The following is a 23501-nucleotide window of genomic DNA, read 5'->3' on the forward strand; positions in this document are numbered from 1 at the left end:
CAATATAAGATCTTTAATAACTTCTTTAAGGTACGTTTTTGGTATGATTTTGGTAAGCTTATAATAAAGAGCATGTCATTCTCTTTCACTCAGAATTTTTTCAAGCGTTTTAGACTCTTGGCTAGTCTTGGAATTTGACTTTATTAAAAGACAAAAGGAAGTTCAGTATAGTATCTTTCAAAATGTTGAAAGTAGAGTAAACTTACATTATATACTCTATTGAATTTATTTAGCTGTGGGAGCTTTTGATATAGACTATAATTGGGGAAGTCCTAAAATCCTTGAAAAACGATCAATACAAGAGTTGTCCATTTTGCTTCAGATATTTTGAGAAAGTCATTTTTTTTTTAGATATCAAATATTTCTATTTTTGACATGGAGAAGAGGAAAACCATAAATATATTTAGAAAATTGGTGCACTTAGCTATCACTTCACTCTGAAAAAAACCTGTAAAGATGAATTTGAATATTTTACGTACCATCCCTACATATCCTATTACGCTATGCATAGGATCTGAACATGAGCTATTGATAGCTTCGTTCTGACGACCCTTCCGCTAGCCAATCTAAAGCTAATTTACAACGTTCTGCAAGCTTAAAAAAGCCTTGGTTTTTGATATCTATAATGCTTATGTCATTAGATGTCAGATAGCCGGTCAGCTCAGTTGGTAGGGCACTTACTCTGTAAGCGAGTTACTCTGTAAACGAGGGGTCCCGGGTTCGAACCCTGGATTTACTGCAATTTTTTCTTACTCTTTGACATTCGAACAAGTCGTCTGATTGGTTCAAATAAAAACAGATTTGCTAAAATAAAAAAGCAATATTGGAAATCCAAAATATACAGAAGACTAATGTGAATGGGTCATTCTCAGATCTTCGTTTAGAAGATCACGTACTTTAGTCAGATTGCATTGATACGCGCTCAATAAGCTCAGCAGAAGACACTGTATCCAGATACCAAAGGTTCAGGAAGTCAGATGTTCACTATATCTACTTTACATTTAAGGTTTAGGAGTATATCACCAAAACACAGAAATATTTGATAAACGAAAACCATCTTTACCAATATTTTCTCTGACCATTACATGTTCTGCCGTACTGTTCCGTACGACGGCTACTTAAAATATTCGGAAAAAATGTCCCCCTTTGAAAATGAATGTCATTTGTAAAGAAATAAAGATAAACAATGGCTAAAAGGTGTTCCACCTTGTTATGTGAAATTTCACCGTTCGCACGCTATTGCAATTGCATCAAAATGAACATATGTAACAGTTCTTTGAAAATGGTGAGATTTTAAAGGCGTTTGACTGTCCGGATCGAAAAACAATACAAAACTGATGGGAAGAGAGATTGTTTCGAGTACCAAGAGGAGGCAAAAGCCCTATTCACGAAACCTGGTATGTGGAGTGGTCTCATTATCTATGTAACCTTGTTAAAATAATATCTATATTGGTTCCAGAGATATTTAAGAAAAACAATCCGTAACGGCACACTTCTGAAATAAATAAAGGGAAATAACTTTGTCTAAAGAAAAGTCAGAGCTATGAAACCTAGTATGTGAAGTTCTGTTTAGATCCCTATAGCCAAAGTCTTTAAAAAAAGGATTTCTGAATATCGGTTCCAGACATATCCGTATTTTAGGAAAATAATTGACGGGACAATGTGATTCCTATACAAGAGGACCATCATGGTCCTGAATCGCTCACCTGTCCCCACATGACCCAGTTTTGAACTGAGTATGACGTCGTTTTCTCTATTAATTGACATAGTGACCTAGTTTTTTAACTCATGTGACCCAGTTTTGATCTTGACCTAGATATCATCGAGATAAACATTCTGACCAATTTTCATGAAGATCCATTGAAAATATGGCCTCTAGAGAAGTCACAATGTTTTTCTATTATTTGACCTAATGACCTAGTTTTTGAAGGCACGTAATCCAGTTTCAAACTTGACCTAGATATCATCAAGGTGAATATTCTGACCAATTTTCATGACGATCCATTAAAAATCTGGCCTCCAGAGACGTCACAAGGTTTTCTATTTTTAGACCTACTGACCTAGTTTTTGACCGCATTTGACCCACTTACAAACTTGACCTAGATATCATCAAGGTGAACATTCTGACCAATTTTCATGAAGATCCATTGAAAAATCTGGCCTATAGAGAGGTCACAATGTTTTTCTATTTTTAGATCTACTGTCCTAGTTTTTGAACGCATATGACCCACTTTCAAATTTAACCTAGAAATCATCAAAGTGAACATTCAGACCAAATTTCATGAAGATCCATTGAAAAATATGGCATCTAGAGAGGTCACAAGGTTTTTCTGTTTTTAGATCTACTGACCTAGTTTTAGTCCGCACGTAACCCAGTTTTAAACTTGACCTAAATATCATCAAGATAAACATTCTGACTAATTTTCATGAAGATTCATTGAAAAATCAGGCCTATAGAGAAGTCACAAGGTTTTTCTATTATTTGACCTAATGTCCTAGTTTTTAAAGGCACGTAATCCAGTTTCAAACTTGATCTAGATATCATCAAGGTGAATATTCTGACCAATTTTCATGACGATCCATTGAAAAATCTGGCCTCTAGAGAGGTCACAATGTTTTTCTATTTTTAGATCTACTGACCTAGTTTTTGACCGCATTTGACCCACTTTCAAACATATCCTAGATATCATCAAGTTGAACATTCTGACCAATTTTCATGAAGATCCATTGAAAAATCTGGCCTATAGAGCGGTCACAATGTTTTTCTATTTTTACACCTAATGTCCTAGTTTTTGAACGCGTATGACCCACTTTCAAATTTAGTCTAGATATCATCAAAGTGAACATTCAGACCAACTTTCATGAAGATCCATTGAAAAATATGGCCTCTAGAGAGGTCACAAGGTTTTCCTGTTTTTAGATCTACTGACCTAGTTTTAGACCGCACGTAACCCAGTTTTAAACCTGACCTAGATATCATCAAGGTGAACATTCTGACCAATTTTCATGAAGATTCATTGAAAAATCTGGCCTCTAGAGAGGTCACAATGTTTTTCTATTTTTATACCTACTGACCTAGTTTTTATCCGCACGTAAGCCAGGTGCAAACTTGACCTAGATATCATCAAGATAAACATTTTGACCAACTTTCATAAAGATCCCATGAAAAATGTGACCTCTAGAGTTGTCACAATCAGAAGTTTACGGACGGACGCACACACGCAAGGATGGACGGACGCCATGCGCATGTAACCTACTTTCGAACTTGACCTGGATATAATCAAGGTGAACATTCAGACCAGCTTTTATGAAGATCCATTGAAAAATATGGCCTCTAGAGAGGTCACAAGGTTTTTCTATATTTAGACCTACTGTCCTAGTTTTTAACCACACGTAACCCAGTTTTGATCTTGACCTAGATATCATCAAGGTAAACATTCTGACCAATTTTCATGAAGATCCATTGAAAAATTTGGCCTCTAGGGAGGTCACAAGGATTTTCTATTTTTAAATCTACTGACCTAGTTTTAGACCGCTAGTAATCCAGTTTCAAACTTGATCTAGATATCATTAAGACGAACATTCTGACCAGTTTTTATAAAGATCCATTGAAAAATCTGGCCTCTAGGGAGGTCATAATGTTTTTCTATTTTTAGACCTACTGGCCTAGTTTTGGACCGCACGTAACCCAGTTTCAAACTTGACCTAGATATTATTAAGGTAAACATTCTCACCAATTTTCGTGAAGATCCATTGAAAAATCTGGCCTCTAGAGAGTTCATAAGGTTTTTCTATTTTTAGACCTACTGACCTAGTTTTTGACCGCAGTTAACCCAGTTTCAAACTTGATCTAGAAATCATCAAGATAAACATTCAGACCAACTTTCATACAGATCCCATGAAAACTTTGGCCTCTAGAGAGATCACACTGTTTTTCTATTTTTAGATCTACTGACCAACTTTCATAAAGATCCCATGAAAAATATGACCTCTAGAGTGGTCGCAAGCAAAAGTTTACGGACGCACGGACGGACGGACGGACGCCACACGATCAAAAAAGCTCACCTTGTCACTTTGTGACTAGTGAGCTAAAAAGCCCACCAAACCGTGTTTGATGGTGGTATAATTATAAATTTATATGTATACTTAATATATTAAGATAACCTTAAACCAAGTGATCTGCGAACCCCGACAGTTTTCATATGATAAGGAAAATATAAAGCATCGTATTTTGGAATTTAATTACCGGAATCCAAGTGATCTGCAAACAACTTGTGCCACATTACGACTAAAACCATAACCACACACTGTTCCCCACTCTCCTTTGTAGAAAACTTCTATTCTACCCTCTAAACAGTTTTCGCCATCAACCAGTCGAATGTTCTCACCTGTAAAATGAAATATTTTCTTTAACTGGTAATCAATTAATAAAACATAACTATTTCTGCAAATCTAATTGCTTTAAAAGCGTTAACGATTGATTTCATGTTTGAACGAATAATTTCAAATTTGGCATTCGTCAAGTCAATTTGATGTTAAGTTAATAAGTAGTTTACTTTGTAACAGTCATTTTCATATTGATTATACGATATTTACATTTTCTTTTGGACACACATAGGGGCAACAAAGGGCGCCTTTTACAGAGCATGATGTTTTAAAGAAGTGCCTCAAGAAAGAATAATAGAAATAGGTGACCAGAAGTTTTCTCTAATGTTTTTAATATATAGATTGTTTTTACTAAGACAGACAACGATTTGGTCATACAGTCTTCATCATTTGTATAATAGAAAATGACGTTCGAAATCAAAGACAACGTCGTAAAAGCGCGATATTTAATGCTGTACTGATTTAAATACTATTCTTTATATATTCTTTATAAATAGGACAGTTTTCCAAGAGCTGACAAAAATAGCTGAATCCTAGCCTCATTTTGAAGAATAACCCTAAAACTAACATTAACTAAAGTAACAGTAGTTATCATTTGTCTTCAAAGAGATAATTGTACTGTCAAATCCACATTAAAATCAATGTACAAAAGAGGGATATTCATAGAGAATAAGTTACTCTGTTGTACACATTTCTCTGTTTACTTCTTTTTTCAAATATTTCTTCAAATCGTTATGTATTGAATAGAAAAACAGAGTGTGACAGACAGAAATACATCTTAATCTCAGAATACTCATCGCTAAATATATGTTTGATGTTATATTTATGATAATTACCCTAACTACAACCAACTTATTGGTAATTCTAAACTGTTACAGAAACCATTGTCATATATAATGAAACTATATAAATGCATATAACTAGCAGAGCTTTGATCTCAATATATAAATATCATATGGCAGCGTATGTGACATTGATATTGTCAACCCGAGGGCAGAATGTCACCCAAGGCGAAAGCCGAGTGTTGACATTCTGTTTCGAGGGTTGACAATATCAATGTCATACACGTTGTCATATGACATTTATTTTATTATACCGAACAAAATTAAGGACATAAAAGGTTTTAAATATGTTTTTACTTCATTTAAATCAACAGTTTTATCTTTAGCGTGGTAATTACCTGTGTACGCATTGAATAGTGACGTCATTACAATATGACACTGTGACAAGGGAGGCAATCATTTTGGCTAAAAAACTGAAGCAGTTATTTGCCCTTATATGACATTCAAAATATCAGCGCGGTCACATGACCTGACAGTCACTTTCGCTTGGTCACGTGTGAAAAAGGTTGAAAATGTTTCTGATAGTCAAAATGTCTCTTTTTCGGGTAATGGGATTTTACCATTGTAGACAAAAGTGAGGTATAATAATTTAGCTTATTACCTGGCATTGACGTCGTAGATGGTGTTGTTCCAGGTCCTAGTGTTGACGAAGCATTCGAGGGGTTCGTGACACGATCAATTCCTAGATTAAAGGGGAAAAACTCATTCTTTCAAATCATTTGGCTTTTACGTAAACAGAGGTAGTTATAATATAACTGTCTACAAATTAATAATACAATATGCTACCTCAAACCTGGTCATGTATGCGAGTAAAATAAACAAAATAATTAAGGTATTAGATCACTATTAGTAATGTTTACAAAATGGCCTTTGCTTGAAAATGGCCTTATTCTGAAAAGTAACCATGTTTTGCACTATTTTGAAGTTTTGAAGCAAAGTGACAAGGTGAGCTTTTGTGATCGCGCGACGTCCGTCGTCCGTCGTCCATGCGTGCGCCTGTGCGTAAACTTTTGCTTGTGACTACTCTAGAGGTGACATTTTTTACGATATCTTTATGAAAATTAATCAGAATGTTTACTTTGATGATATCTAGGTCAAGTTTGAAACTGGGTTATGTGCGGTCAAAAACTAGGTCAGAAGGTCTAAAATAAAAAAAAACTTTTGACCTTTCTAGAGGCCATATTTTTCACGAAATCCTCATGAAAATTCCTGAGAATGTTTATCTTGATAATACCTAGGTCAGGTTTGAAAGTGGGTTACATACAGTCAAAAACTAGGTCAGTAGGTCTAAAAATAGAAAAACCTTGTGAACCCTCTAGAGGCCATATTTCTCAATGGATCTTCATAAAAATTGGTCAAAATATTTATCTTGATAATATCTATTTCAAGTTTGAAACTGGGTTATGTGCGTTCCAAAACTAGGTCAGTAGATCTAAAAATAGAAAAACATTGTGATCTCTCTAGAGGCCAAAGTTTTCAAGGGACCTGTATGAAAGTTGGTCAGAATGTTTAACTTGATGATACCTAGATCAAGTTTGAAACTGGGTTAACTGCGATCAAAAACTAGGTCAGTAGATTTTAAAATAGTAAAACATTGTGACCTCTCTAGAGGCCAGATTTTTCAATGGATCTTCACGAAAATTGGTGAGAATGTTTACCTTAACGATATCTAGATCAAGTTTGAAACTGAGTTAACTGCGATCCAAAACTAGGTCAGTAGGTTTAAAAATAGAAAAACCTTGTGACCTCTCTAGAGGCCATATTTTTCATGAGATTTTCATGAAAATTGGTTGGAATATTCACCTTAATGATATCTCGGTCAAGTTTAAAATTGGGTCACATGCCTTCAAAAGCTAGGTCATTAGGTCAAATAATAGAAAAACCTTGTGACCTCCATAGAGGCCATATTTTTCAATGGATCTTCATGAAAATTGGTGAGATTTTTCATCTTGATGATATCTTAGACTAGGTCAAGTTCAAAACTGGGTCACATGAGCTCAAAACTAGGTCACTATGTCAAATAATAGAAAAAAACGACGTCATACTCAGTCAAAACTGGGTCATGTGGGCACAGGTGAGCGATTCAGAACCATCATGGTCCTCTTGTTATAAAGTTTATATAACTTATGGTATCTCCTCAAGCTCAAGTAGAGACAAATTTCAAAGTGATAACCACTTTCCAAAACGTTTGCAGAGAACTCATTTTACCATTAATTTTAATAAAAGAAACATCAAACTATTGGTTAACAATTATAATACACAAAATTAGAAAATCAATATCATTTTTTTTTCTATCGTGCTTCGAGTAAACGGATATAATGAGACAGAATTCATGCGTCAACACTGAAAAAAATAAGGTTGAATGCTGTGTTTCTGTTTTGAATTTTGCTTACTCCATTTAAAAATAACCTTAGGGCAGACGTAAAACCTACCTAAATTTCTTCCACAATATATAATCTAAGAGTGAAAGCAAAATAGAGAACTTTCACTGCGTGTAACTCAATATTTTTAAAGATGTGTAACTCTACCCCTTCTGTTTAAGTAGTAAATTCACTTTGAACATCAAGAAATCGCTTTTAAGATCCATCTTTTTCCATTTTTGTACAAGAAATCAATAATAAGTCTTGAAAGAAGTAATAACTTACTAGAAAAAAAGGAAAAAAAGGAAAAAGAATTGGTCCCAGTAGGGCTAGAACCTACAACCCTCTAAGAATTGCAGTAAAAGTAGGTTTATGGTAGGTATTGAATACTCTTCAAAAAGGAGGTTCTCTATTAGTGATTTAATACCTTAAGCATTAACAGACAGATCTTGTTCAATAATATCGGTTCTACAATGCATAAACTGAACCGTTCCGAAGGCACTGAAAACAGTAAAACTGTTCACTAAATCTTTCAGTCCTTAACAATTCCATGACAGCAACTGCAAACTTCTCAAAATGCATAAGTGAGGTTGGGAACATACTGTCTTTTACCAAATGGTCTCGTCAGACATGCTCCTCGCCCGAGGATGAACCGTACGACCCTTCAATCCGTACATCTGCGTGCTCCGTATTGAGCTAAGCGGACAGGCTGTTCACAACAATATAAGATATGTTTACGAAATATACCGCATGATAAAGAAGCGTCCTGTTGATGTGAACAATGAGCCTCGCCCCATTTTGATGATATGCACTCTTCTAATCCACTCTCGTTCCCATAGCAATGGAAATTACTCAACCATATTTGCCCACTGCCTTCTCCAAATGCTGCACCACCATATGCAAAGCTGTTTGAAGGGTTACTACATCGGAAAAGAAATGACGAGTTATAAAAATCAATTAATCAATGATGAATACACATGAATTACGTAAAAAGGTTTCATAGTCTTAAATATTATAAACTGCGAGGGAAATAGAAATACAAAAACGCATAAACGCTGATAATAGCAATATCATAATCTGATGTCGGTCCCAAAATCTAATTGTTGAGGAGAAATTCATATTAAGCTAATCAACTTTACATAGCTTTGCTTTAAATCACAAAAGAACTCAGTAACAATCTGACTAAAACTCTCGATCTTCCTAAAAGTTAAATCTGAAGACAGCATATTCAAATTCTTCTTCTGTATAATTGAATTTCAAATATTGCTATTCTTATTTCCACCAATCTATTTTCATTTTGACCAATCAGATGACTCGTTTCAACAAGCGCCTAGTCAAAAAGGGCTGAACTATGATTTTGGCTGAAATAGTTTTTCTTTAGAATAAAAGTTTCTTCATATCATGAACATCAGAACATGAGATTTTTTTACTAAAATTATTTTTAAAAAAGGTGAAATCAACAGAAAATCACGCCCAAGTCGGGAATCGAACACCACTTGACTATACACTACACGAGAACACGTAATTATTGATGGTTGAATAAAGTTTCATAATTAAGACAGTTTACCTCTAGTTTATATCCCTTACAAACGCTTTTTTAATTAATAAACCTTTAGTTTTCTAGTGGCAAGTCATTCTGCTCTTCGTCAACACTGCAGACCAATATCAGCGTGTCCATGCAGGCTGATCATGGTCCACACTGTTCGTTATTCAGTCTGTACATTTTCAGTGAACACCCCATAGAATTATGAATTGTATTGCCCAAACTGAATGATGGACCAGTCCATTTTAGAAATTTAGCAGTCTAAGGGTTGATTTAGAATGGAAAACAACTAATTCTCGTGCGTGAACTAGCATTTGTTTGTTTTAAGCATAAAAATCGAATGACTTATAAGGAGAAATGATGTCAGTTAAAAACCTATTCGTATTAAAGTATACAATTAAATCATCCTTGAAAAACAATGGTAAATTAGCTTTGTCGTATGTGTATGGTCTAGGTATACAAAAATCGCCATATTTCTAAAGTTTCTATTTCTTCCTTTGATCATTCTGTTGTTACAAATAACGATCAAAACTGACAAATGTGAACTAAGGTTTGGCATTTTAAAGATATAAAGATGATGCGAAGGAATTATTGGGAGGAAATAAATCGTCCCCTAAATCTAAGATGTTAAATGAAGTTGTGCTCGATCTGTATCAATTACGATGTGCGCACGGACCGGAAAGAGAGCATTATACGTTAATTATGACATCGAATTGCTGAATGACGTCTGGTCCATTACAGTTCGGGCAAATGAAGTCCAGCATAAGCTTTACAACAGTATTTTATTTAGTATTTAAAAATGAAAACAATCAACGCTTTCTTGTAGTTTATCGTTTAATTTACCAAAGTCTTTTCCGAATTCATGTAACGTAAAATGTATCTTCAGATCTACAAGCGACGATGAGGCAATTTTTGTATTAGGTTTCAGAAGAATATACGATTTCTCTTGCACTGACATGTGCGAAGTTTGTTCATATAGTCCGAAGTTTCTGTTGTTTTTTACCAAAGTTCTCGAAGTATGTGTTTCTCTCTAATTAAAACTACAGGTGACAGAAACGTACCTAGGATACAGTATGGGTCCACAAGTCATATGCACTTATATTAATGTTCTTACTTACCTTTCTCATGGCTCATTATCACAGGTGCATTTTTTTTTTCAAAATTGCTTTTTGTCATTTTTTCCCCAAGAAAACAAATTATGATTGTAATAAATTTAAGTGCATATGGCTAATGGGCCCATACCGTATCCTAGGTCGGTTAATGCTACCTGTAAATAAAACTATTTACCTAGCACCCAGTGATCTACATAGAACAGTGGCCTCTTGGATTCCCCAGCTATCATCACAAATAGTGCCAAAGTCGCCGACTGGCTTTCCACCAACCAGGCGTCTGATTTCCACACGTCCATATAGCTCATTAGTCGTATCATTGTTCCCATCCATTAATCGAATTACATACTCTGAAAATAATTTCCTTTGGTAAACAAAAATAGCTTCTGTATTTTATGCACATGTATATCAAAGTAAATGCATGTTTATTTCTATTTGTGTGCACACGCATACATCATATACACACATACAAGTCAAGCCTGCATAGTGGTAACGTATGATGAATAATTTATGATCTGATTTTTAGCATAACATTAGTTTATGACAAAGTACTGGAACCAATAATTTTATTCTACATTTGGCCACATAATAACGTGTCTTGGCACAAATGTATATATAGACACAAAGCATAACATTATAAACTAGTATCAAATGATGTTTGAAATTCACGTTCAATATTGAATGGTAACCGCAGAATCATATCCTATTACAATAAGATTACTATAGAGGTGTACTGGTCAGGAACCCAGGCAATTCTTGCGTGTATCAGTGCTATACACTGGGCACGTTAAAGAACCAGGCTGTCTATTCGCAACGAGCTAGGCTAAGTTAGCCGGACAAGCCTGTATCTTATTTCTGGTCTCTCTGTCGTGGGGGCTTTGTCTCACTCTGTCCCTCTGGTCAGATCGCTCTGTGTCTGTACTAGTAGAGGATGAAATTGTGCGCCCTCTGCGGCTGCATTTGAACTATGTAAAGCGCCTTTGAACGTGAAATTGATCATGAAAAGGGCGCTATATAAATCTGGTATAATAATAATAATAATAATACAATAAAGTGAACAATATCGTTTCAACATACTGCTAGAGCGTAACATTATGCGCAAGTAACTGCAAATACTACTAGGGCATAAACTGATACGCAGAAAGAACCTGCACATACTGCTAGTGCATAAACTGACAAGCAGAGATTCACACATAAACCGATACGCAAAAAGTAACACATAAACTAATACGCAGAAAGTAAATGTACATACTGATAGAGCATAAACTGATACGCAGAAAGTAACACATAAACTAATACGCAGAAAGTAAATGTACATACTGATAGAGCATAAACCGATACGCAGAAAGTAACACATAAACTAATACGCAGAAAGTAAATGTACATACTGATAGAGCATAAACTGATACGCAGAAAGTAACACATAAACTAATACGCAGAAAGTAAATGTACATACTGATAGAGCATAAACCGATACGCAAGAAGTAACACATAAACTAATACGCAGAAAGTAAATGTACATACTGATAGAGCATAAACTGATACGCAGAAAGTAGCTGCACACACTACTAGAACGTAAAATAACTGCACATACTGCTAGAGCATAAAATGATACGCAGAAAGAAACTGCGCATACTATTAGTGTTTAACATGATACGCAGAAAGTAACTGCACATACTACTAGTACATAAACTGATACGCAGAGAGTACTGCACATTCTACTAGTATAGTGCATAAACTGATGCATGGAAATTTCCTACACATCATGCTTGTTAGAACACGAACTGATGTACAGGGAGTAGATACACATACTCTAAACGGCCTATTGGTACGTTGAACGTAGCTGCATGTACTGCTAGGCCGTAAATTGATGCACAGATATTAGTTACACATATTGTTGATGGGTACATTTGTTCGTAGAATTTAGTAACGCATACTGCTAGGGCGTACATTGGTAAACGGAAATTAGCTGGTCGGAAAGCTACTACATGTATGTTGGTTTTCTCATGGTGCGACTCAAATGCTCAAATTCGGCTTTAGTTTTGTCTTATCCTCATAAATCTATCAGAAAATCTTGACAAATCTTGATTTAACACAAAACAAAACGAATATTTTAGAATCTGACAAAAAATTAAGGTCAACATTTAACGCAAAAAGATGTTGCAACTTTCCTGTAAAATTATTATAATCATATTATTATGCATATTAACCAAAAATCAAAAGAAAGAAATGAAATTTGGAACAGGATGCCGTACTAGATTGTAGCAATCAAATATCAAGTAATAATAAGATATCAAAGACTTTAATGTGTACAGTATGTCTAGAAATCAGTAAGAGGTAATGAGCAAGCAACCGTATTATTGTTTGTATATAGGGCAGATCATAATACTAAGTCTAGATGTCATGGTGGTTATATAATCATAACACTTTTAATAATTGCGTAACAATGTTTGCAATGATATCTTGTTTTTGTAACAAAAAGTACACTAAGCTTGCTCAAAATACTTGTATATACGTGTGTTTCATCAATGTAACACTGACTATGTGTGTGAAAGATACTCACTTGTGGTTGGGGCTGTTGTTGTAGTTGTTGTTGTTGTTGTTGTTGTTGTCGCAGATGGGTTTGTTGTACTGACTATGGCTTAAAATAAATAATTCCTTTAATCTTTATATATATATATTATAACACGTCTCCGGTCAATTTAAATACATTCATTATGTAATCATTAGAAAATAGATATTCTGCTTGGCCAATGGGACACACATATAACTAGCTAAATACTTGCTCTTCAGGTTAAACGGATGTGATAGAATCCATTTAAATGATAAAAGGACCCGTTTCATAGCGTTAAATCCTTGATAGAAATGTACCAGTATAGGTAAAGGGAGGTAATAATATGTTTATAAACTTGCATTTTTAATGCACTTTGACTGAAAATATATTTATCAGTGTACATATTTTGCAAAAGTAGCACAGTAGTTCTTCTATCCATATGATCTCTTGGGCAAAGAACATTTATTTGATCTATAGATATACTTAAACAACCCTGTTTTTGCTGAACAGCCAGGACAAGTAATTCAAATTTTAAATATATCTCCAGTGAAATTCTCACATGAATTAACAGTTAAATAGTAAATACAAATAAGCGTAAATCATCATTTGTTAATCTTCACCAAATCCATTTCTTCATCAAACTCTGATTAGCCACCTTTAGTCTGTATCCGATTAAAACACATATAGAAACTACAAGTTTAAACAAAATGTACGAAGAATGATTTCATTGCACACATTATCAGATCTCTGTTTTAACATGTGTTTGTCATAATCATTTATTATTTATGACCATGGCACTCACTTTATATTTTGTTCTACTTGTATCAACCGTCAAGTACGTAAATTCACCGTTGTTTTACAAGGAGAAGAACTCTATAATTTCTTTCGTTCTTATCCCTTTCGTACATGCTCCAAAATTTGAAATATAACTGAAATGTAATTTTCGAAATGAATATATTTAAACTTAAGTCTGTAACAACGGAACAAGTAACAAAATATCAGTTTGAAAAGAAGAAGCCACGATAAATTAAAACAATACCTCTCATTGAAGAGAAAACTGCATCATCTGCCATGTAGCTGAACAATGTCTGAACAGCTTGGTTTGAAACAGGTTCCGAAGTACTGATCATAATAGTAAACCCTATGTTTATTTCACTGATAGTCGAAGCTGGCATTGGAAAACTGAAGTCGAAAAAAAACTACTGTGTTTTAATATATGAGCCTTGCCATGGGAAAACCAACATAGTGGCTTTGCGACCAGAATGGATCCAGACTAGCCTGCGCATCCGCGCAGTCTGGTCAGGATCCATGCTGTTCGCTTTCAAAGCCTATAGCAATAAGAGAAACCGTTAGCGAACAGCATGGATCCTGACCAGACTGCGCGGATGCGCAGGCTAGTCTGGATCCATTCTGGTCGCAAAGCCACTATGTTGGTTTTCCCATGGCACGGCTCATATTTTTGGGGTAATTCAAAACAATATTTTCTTCAAGTTTAGCAACAGAACAAACTATTGTACATTTTAACTCCTTACATTTGGGATAAGAACTTTATCCGATCAATTGTCAAAAATATACTTAGCCAATAGTTTGTTATCACTTAAGGTATTGGACCCTTAATAGCAATATTTAAAAATGGCATCTGCTTGGTAAATTCTGAAAGCCGATCGTATTTCACACTGTGTTACAATTTTAAAAAAAACTTTCTTTTTTTTTACCATGCCGTTTTTTTCATAAATTTTCTATAGTTTAGGTATTTCCTCAAGTCCATTGTCCAACATGTTTGCAGACAATTCATTTTATCATTAAGCAAACTATTGGTGAACAATTATAAAACAAAAAATAAAACTGTCAATATCTTTTTAAGTGTCTCAAGTAAACGGATTTAATGTGACAGACCTGCGGGTCTGTTTTAAATTTTGCTCACTTCATTCAAAAATAACCTTGGGGCAGAAGTACATCCTACCTTCATTTCTTCCACAATTATACTGTAAAAAGTAAAGATGTAAATTCATTTTGAACAGCAAGAAATCTCTTTATATCAATGACAAATTTCCAATATTTTACAATTAATCAATAATCAGTCTTGAAAAAACAAGTAAAAAAAATACTAGAAAAAGGGAAAATAAGGAGAAAAAATTTGGCCCAGGTCAGGCTTGAACATACGGCACCCGCCCCCTCTTCCGCCCCTGAAAATTTGCACAGTAAATCTATCTAACGTTTTAATCAATTTTTTTCTCATCATTGTAACAAGTTTCAAGTTAGGAGCGACAGTTTCAATTTAGGAGCGCTAATAACCGCGTAAGAAACCTCATTGCCTTTTAAGAAATTGCTTATTATATATCGGCAGCTTGATTCAGTTAATCATATAAAATATTAACGTAAACGTTAACACCCAGAAAAATGACGTCAAAATGACGTCACTCAACATTGGCGGGCAAATAATCGGTTATAATGCCCTCTTCCGGTAAATATAACCGCTTCTGGTTATTCAGACTGGCTTACAGAATGTTCGTTACTTTTTATAGTAAATTATATAATAATGTAATTTACTTACAACCGTTGCAAATACATATTGCATATCATGTCCGTCATGTTGAACATATCCGTCGCATTGAGAACCTTAAATTTGAATACAACATTTAACTAAATCACAAGGAAAAGTCCAGGCAAGAGAACAATGTTTCAGAACAGAACACGGTACAGTGTATCAGACTATAATACAATGTTATTAATGAAGATGCAGCATACCGGACAAAGCTACAATGTATAGGACAACGATATGGTATATCAGAAAACAACATAGCTTAATAAACAACGATGCACCGGACAACGTTACAACATACAAGACAAGGTGACAATAAATCAGACAACTTTACAACGTATCTGACAATGATACAGTGTAATACTATTATTAACTTGCAGTGTAAGTCTCCTGACTGTGTTACAAGACATTCCACTATTTTGAAAAACAGATGTAAATATTTTGCAATTCTTTCTGTGTGTCTGCCAGGTTGTTTAAACAATAGAAATAATATGATAATAATATAAAGATAATAATCGTGACATGACTTATTAAATAGGTTTTCAGGGCAGCCTTTTTTCACACGTGAAAAAAAAAAGATAAATAATTTCACAAGCAGTCTTTTGAAGATTTGTATTCAAAGGATTTCAAAAATGCGAACATTTTTTCTCCAGCCCGTCCGCTTAGCTCAATAGTGAAGAGCGCAGATCTAATGATCACGTGAGTTCGCGGGCGAGGCGTATATTTTCCATGACGATATGCAAATAAAGACATTCTGTCTGAAATCATTCTTCCTCTAACTCTGATTCATGTGGGTAAGTTGACAGTTACTTACGGAAAACATGTTTGTACTGGTACAGAATCCAGAAATACTGCTAAGAAAAACTGTCAAAACAAACAATTGTCTCCGTAGGAGATCTTTAATGTACCTGACTGTGTTATTTCATTTTGTCAGCAACATGGCAGTATTGCAGTGTCTAGTCTTCCGCCATATTTAGTAAAAAATGATTTCTAGACTGATGTGCTTCTAAAAAAGCTACAGTAAAGTACATGTCTACCTACAACGCTTCCTTTAAAATAAAGAAAATAATTGTACATTATATCTAAATTCATTTCATAACTACGAGTTTTCTGTTTAAATTCACTTACAAATACAAAACCATATGTATTCAACTTCCATCGAATACAGTAAAAATCAGTCAATAATGACGTTTTAATGGTGCCTAATAGCCCAGTACGTTACATAGCTCACAATTTCAATGAATTTTTAAGCTAACTATACTCAATATTAGCCGAAATGATACTAGAAAAAAGGTATTTATAGAATAAAACGGTCATTAAAGTAATATGTTAATCTGCAGTGATGCATCCAGCTTGAGTGTCAAGTGCCCCGTTGGATCCAAAATCCTCTCGGACCGAAAACAACTTTGTAGATTAATGTATTATTATGATAACCCTAATACATCAGGATTAGTCGTGGTAGATACAACCGTCAACACTGAAAGACACATTCCGTGCGTCATGCAGACGTAAATAACAATCTATTTAATTCAAATTGGATTTCACCCATGTCTTCGTCTCATAATAGCAAAACTTCAGGTCAAATTAAGTTTCAATTCATCAAAGTGGTAATTCTATCTAACCTTTTATGTCACCAGAACATTAAACAGACATGAGTAAAGGTTACGCTTTAAAACGTAGCCCCATGAGGCAAAATCGGTTCAAATGCAAGAGCAGCTTATCTCCGCAGCACAGCAATGATTGTTTTGCCATGATACTTCTAAGCCTTCACATGTCGCAACAGGAAAACTATTTTTGTACAGTAAGCGCAGAAATGAAACATGTAATTTCTCCTCTCTAAAATACGCAGATTTTTTCCATGGTCAGGTTACAACGCTGTGAATATACATAACTGTTTACTAACTTATGTTTTCGAGGCGAGTGTTTTTGGTGTCACGTCTGCTATTCAAATAACGTTAATTAATGAATGATGCAGTCGCGAGGGCAGTTACTAAATCTAAATGTATAAAATAAACCATTACCATAAATAATAAAAGGCATGAAATACAATTCACTTATAACGAGTGCATTGAAACCACCTGCCCGACATACCGGTAATTCAAACCCACAAGAAATACACTATTTACTTATTGCAAATGTATGCCGCCTAGTGTATTCAACACAAGCATGGAAACTATAAACATCATAAAGTTACAGACGCCCGTCTTTTGCCTATATATTCAAGATATATGTCCTTGCATTTTTCACATGAAACACTTACCAGACTCATCAGCGCACCCTCAGTTTCTCTAAATAACTTCGTTTCGGATGAATTAAGATCGTTATCATAGGGCTGTAATATAACACCGTCGATCTCACTTTGGTATTGCGCACCTGTTAATTAAGAGTAAGTATCATGGTTTCTCATGATATCGCAACAGTCTTCGTTATGGTTCTACATGATTTGATTCAGCTGGCTAAGGGCCTTTTACAAGATTTCTGGACTGCATAATACATGTTAAAGTCTAAAAAAGTGATGAATTGAATTAAGTATCAAATTATCATTTGTTGTCAAATTCCTTAAATTTAGTGCGGCGTTTTACGTAACTACAAATCTACAAAAGTCATCTTCCGGTTTAGCTGTAAATGGGTAAATGTTCCGATACTGAGAGATTCTATGTCAACGTATTTTTCCATCTTTAACGGATGGTATTTAAACACAGGGCTCACTGTATTTGTTATCGTTGGAAACCGTTGCAAAAACTGACGATAAAGAAATGCACTATCTGAGTTATTGTTCCTAACTCAAGTATTCTAAACATTATTATTATTATTATTATACCAGATTTATATAGCGCCCTTTTCATGATAAACACGTTCAAAGGCGCTTTACAGCAACTGCAGCCACACAGGGCGCGAAATCATCCTCTACTAGTACAGACACAGAGCGATCTGACCAGAGGGACAGAGTGAGACAAAGCCCCCACAGGGAGATCAGAAATCAGATACAGGCTTGTCCGGCTAACTTAGCCTAGCTCGTTGCGAATAGACAACCTGGTTCTTTAACGTGCCCAGTGTATAGCACTGATACACGCAAGGATTGCCTGGGTTCCTGACCAGTACACCTCTAGCTGGGTGGGAAACACTGAAAAGCGTTTCTGAAAATTCCCGAGTAGCTTCCGGGGATCGAACCCCGACCTCAGGATTGGAAGGCCAGTGTGCAAACCACTGAGCTATCCGTAAACATACAAAACATACCTTCACTGAGCTATCCGTAAACATACCTTCAGTGGCTACTTTTTATTTTAAATACTTTAGATAGATACCTGTGACACATGGTGCCTCTGTTGTCGTGCTGCGCTCAGTGTGAGGCTCACTCGTGGGTTCACCTGTTGGTTCCGAACGGGGCTCCATCCAGGTTGACGTGGTAGATGAAGTTGTAGATGTAGTTTTTGCTAAGTTATATAAACAGTAGTCAATCAAAAAGTTACAATATTTGAAAAAGAAAATCACTCATGCATTGCGCATAGGTTGAAAATGATACACCAAGTGAATACAGAACAAAACTGTTTAAAAACACAAGAAAGGGTGAAAATAAAACCACCCTTACTGACAACTATTTAAAAACAAACAATAACATACTATGACTTATATATCAAGTAAAAAATACTTCTTTTTCTTTCAATCTCGTTAAAAAATATGCATTGATGTCAAAGATACTTAACTGAAAATGATGCGAAAATTTTCATTTTTCTTCACCATGTCTCAATTACAACATCATGTCATTTAACAACTCCGCTTTTATATACAGCTATAGTTAAATCTGATACATATTAGTACTGCAAGTCTTATTCACATTCCAATCATTTTGAATGAAATTATCTTTATTTGGGAAATTATTGTTACTTAAAACAAATAATATGTTTTAAATGTCACTAAGGTAACTATTAGTCATATCATGTCATAATATCATACCATATAAAATCATATCAAGGCAAATCATATCATAGTCGTAAAAAGCAAACACTTTGGTACTGTTGTATCAAATATATCATATCATAATATCATACCCTATAATATCATATCATAGCACTTGGTATCATAGTCGTAAAGGCAAACACTTTGGTATTGTTGTATCAAATATCATATCATATCATATTATAATATCATACCCTATAATATCACATCATAGCACATCATACCATAGTCGTAAAAGACAAACACTTTGATGTTGTTGTATCTCTATGACAGAAGAAGGTATCGAAGTTTTTATTACATACACTTTTCGATATGAATAGATATAATTTCTTTTATTTAGTCCTAACCTATGCTGCGATGATGTGCCGTAAAGCCTAAATCCAAGTATTTTCAATTTATCATATTTCATCAGAGTTATCATATCGTACAATACCTGTATCACATGTGGGTCCCATCCATCCCTCGAAACAAGCACATGTGTAACTTCCCTCAACATCTATACATGTAGCACCATTCAGACAAGGGGATGGGTTAAGCTGGCATTCGTCAATATCTATAAATAATCACACAAATATGAAAATGGTTTATTTTTATGGATTTCATGGCTGCGTCTATTCACGAAATCTTTACCAAATACAGGAAGCTTCCTGACAAAGAAATCAAAATATGTCACAGTATCTAGCAAATTAACATTTCCATCAAGTTCATCACTTTCATCTCAGGAGATTCAGAACTATCAAAAACTTACGTGACATAAGGAAGGTGTTAGTGTATTTAAGCAAGAAATTCATTGGAGGTCTTGATTACATAGAGGATATTTGTTTGTTTTGAGTGAATATGGAATACATCTTACAGAGAAGTGAATTGTTTTTAATATTTTTGAAATTTTGAAAATGTGAATATTTTCTCACTTTGAGGTGAGATATATTCCATATTCACGAACAAAAACCGATTTTCTTTTTATTTTATGCCTAATTTTGTTTACATATGCATTTTGCAACAAATTATATTCTTAACACATAAAACAGACGCGTGTAAACGAATATGACGTCTTAAAAAATTATTAAGAAAATACTTAAAAGATTTCTGTAGACAATCACCGAAGAAACATATTTGTTTCATATCAGCAGTAGTTCTTTTGTAAACTTTGGTTTTTTTTATATGAAACGAGAAAAGTTGAACTTCTTTGGTAAAGACGCACCAACGAAGCATTTGTTTGAATTTATTTTCTTGTTTCTAATAAGATGCTTTATGACGTTTACACTACATTTACTCAAACAAAAATGTTCACGTCGCCAAGCAGCCTATCTTTGATGATTAGGAATTCTTTGAATAGTCTTAGCAGAAAGTCACCGAATGTATAGTGCTGCTTTGAAATTATTTTGAAATCTGACTGATTGTGTCTGACAAGCCCATTTTGAAAAATGTTCGTCTCCTACAATATTTCAGTCCCGGCAGTATGCGTTCTGCATACAGATGACTTCTTTTAACAAATATGGTAGTGGATCATCAAAAGAAAAACCCTATATAGTTTCATCAAGTTCAACAAAATAAAGATGATGTTTGAAGAGAAGTTTGAAGGTGATATGCGCCACCTAACGATCTTCAACGAACTGCCATGAAATGTTGCCAAATTAAAGTTGACGATATTTCCGATTGACTGGTATTTTTCCAGTTTTCTGTTAGTCTCCATTTTACAGCTGTAAATCTACAAACATGACCACTAACGTCATTTATTTTCAGCAGAGCGCAAAATGACATACTTGACAGGTTTTTTTAAGCAGCTTTTTTATATACAACAAAAAAAAAGGCAAAATTTCTTTATTTTTAACTCTGTATTAAAATTATGTCTCCAATGATAAATAATTTGAAACTCAGCTTTAACAAAGGTGTGAAAAACTGTATATGCCACCAAATTTAAAGGCTGTATCTTAACAAACAAGAAAGGTCAGTATGTCAAGGTCACAGTCAGGTGACCCCCTTATTACTTGGGGTTATAAGGTAATTATAATTTAACAGTCTAGGAAATATTATCAAATAATTTTGAAGTGTTCTTTCCTATAAAAGTCATATAACAAGTGACCCCTGGGCAGAGCTTCTTTTCATCCCAGGGGCATAATTTGAACAATCTTATTATTGATCAACTAGACAATGCCACATACCAAATATCAAAGGCCGAGGTCATGAACTTTCAGACAAGAATATTTTCAAAACAAAATTCTATATAAGTCTATATAAAATTTGGGACCCCTAGGGCATGACCTCTTTTTTACCCTAGGGGTATAATTTGTACACATCTGGTAGAATGCTACATACCAAATATCAAAGGCCTAGGTCTTATGATTTCAGACAAGAAGATTTTAAAACATTTTTTCCTATATAAATCTATGCAAATTTTGAGACCCCCATGGCAGGTCCACTTTTCACCCCAGGGTCATAATTTGAATAATCATCGTAGAACATCACTAAATGATGCCACATACCAAATATTGAGGCTCTACACCTTGCGGTTTTGGATAAGAAGATTTTTAAAGTTTTCTCTTTCGGTTGTTATGGCAACCAAGAGTTCTGTGTTGAATTCATTTCTTTGAACAACTTTAGAAGGGGACTACCCAAGGAACACCCTGGCCAAGTTTCATCAACCTCCACTTCCACTAAACGGGGAGTGTGGACGGACGACAGACTGACGCCAGGCGGTGAGCGATCACAATAGCTCACCCAGAGCACTTTGTGCTCAGGTGAGCTAAAAATGCAGCCTCCCCAAAACGCAACTTACAGTATGCACTTGTGCACATTGATCTTTTCACTAATGAATATGAACTCATTGCGTCTTGCCAATATATCTTTTTCATCTACTTACTGCACTTCTTCCTTTGCTTTAGAATACCCCTACAATATTTAAATTCACTTACTTTCATTACAGTCTTTCCCTGTCCATCCTGCTTCACACGAGCACGTGTAACCGTCAACGAGGTCCGTGCAATTGGCATTATTTTTGCAAGGATTTGGTTGGCAATCGTCAATATCTGCAGTCAAATTACATTAAGATTACTTAATTGACATAACAATGTTACAGAAACTACAAATTTCCTAATTATGGAAAAATACACACTTTATGTATTATTCAATATTCAAGTAAATCAACAATTGTCAGGTACTTGTTTCACAGAACTATGACTCATGTTAGAAAACTAAGGACTCAAATTTAATTAACAAGGAAAGCAGCATTTCTAAGATGCCAAGTTCTGCCTTCTTCTCTCAAAGGTTCAGTATCTGGCTTTTCGATTCGGAGCAAAGTAATTAAATTTGATCTTTATGATGGCCATATTCTTATACTGGCTAGTAAACCCAGCCCTGTACATGATGATCTTTATACAATGTAACTTGTAAAAACATATTTCACTTAAAACCCCTAAATTGTTCAACTTTAATTTTTCATCTTTTCTGCATGAAAATATATGTAAAAAATGAAGAGGGCATACTAAAGTGAATAAATATCATGATTTTCATACAATGTTCGTACATTTACGGTACAAGCTGAAAAATACAAACTAACAGGTGGCAAAAAAAACATTTGACACGTTATATATCGCTGGATCCTAATGTTAATGTTTTCTTTAATCACACATACATGTCCTTCCTACATGGGTAATATAAAATGTACAAATTCTGTCAAAATCATTCTTATGTAATATTACTTTTAAATAATCACTTTATGGAGCCTTTAAAAATAATGATTATCTAACGTTCATAATGAGAGTGAGCTGTAGAGGAAGTAAGTGTTTATTTTCTCGCCAGTTGGAATCATTTACTCCATTCAATATCTTTGTTATAGAGTTTAATTGAACCCGGTGCTAGGAGGCGTCAATTATCTTAAAAAAAAAACTCGATCAAACCGAGTCTACTATTATTCCTCTTAATTGCATTTTTTTATTCAAAATGATTTTCTTATAGATTTTGTTAAACAAGATTACAAATCACATTTGGAAATGAATACGATAATTCGTAGTTTTTATCATTTACTCTTTATCGTCCCCTATCAAACAATTCGTACAGAAAAAAAACAAGGATAAATATTAAATACAGAACGTCATGTTCCAAAAAGAGGGTCATGATTACCCTTGACCGCTCACCTCAGTAATAAGCTAAATGTTTCAAATGTCAAACTGATAATTAGATATTAAGAAAGTTGGTCAGTAAGTCACATT

At 34.5% G+C, this 23501-nt stretch overlaps 1 protein-coding gene across 1 annotated transcript in view; it reads right to left on the reverse strand.

Moving 5' to 3' along the window:
- Positions 1-23501, reverse strand: part of LOC123549403 (uncharacterized) — a 137630-nt gene that overhangs the window by 68597 nt on the left and 45532 nt on the right. The window contains exons 27-37 of the mRNA XM_053546709.1: positions 22206-22319; positions 19727-19846; positions 18642-18770; positions 17597-17709; positions 15349-15413; positions 13834-13976; positions 12804-12881; positions 10419-10590; positions 8336-8508; positions 5830-5910; positions 4247-4388 (exon numbers count right to left, since the gene is read on the reverse strand). Coding sequence (XP_053402684.1) covers positions 4247-4388; positions 5830-5910; positions 8336-8508; positions 10419-10590; positions 12804-12881; positions 13834-13976; positions 15349-15413; positions 17597-17709; positions 18642-18770; positions 19727-19846; positions 22206-22319 — 1330 coding nt within the window. The remainder of the gene's footprint in view (positions 1-4246; positions 4389-5829; positions 5911-8335; positions 8509-10418; positions 10591-12803; positions 12882-13833; positions 13977-15348; positions 15414-17596; positions 17710-18641; positions 18771-19726; positions 19847-22205; positions 22320-23501) is intronic.

This window comes from Mercenaria mercenaria, chromosome 6 (genome assembly GCF_021730395.1).
Source record: "Mercenaria mercenaria strain notata chromosome 6, MADL_Memer_1, whole genome shotgun sequence".
NCBI classification, from domain to species: domain Eukaryota; kingdom Metazoa; phylum Mollusca; class Bivalvia; order Venerida; family Veneridae; genus Mercenaria; species Mercenaria mercenaria.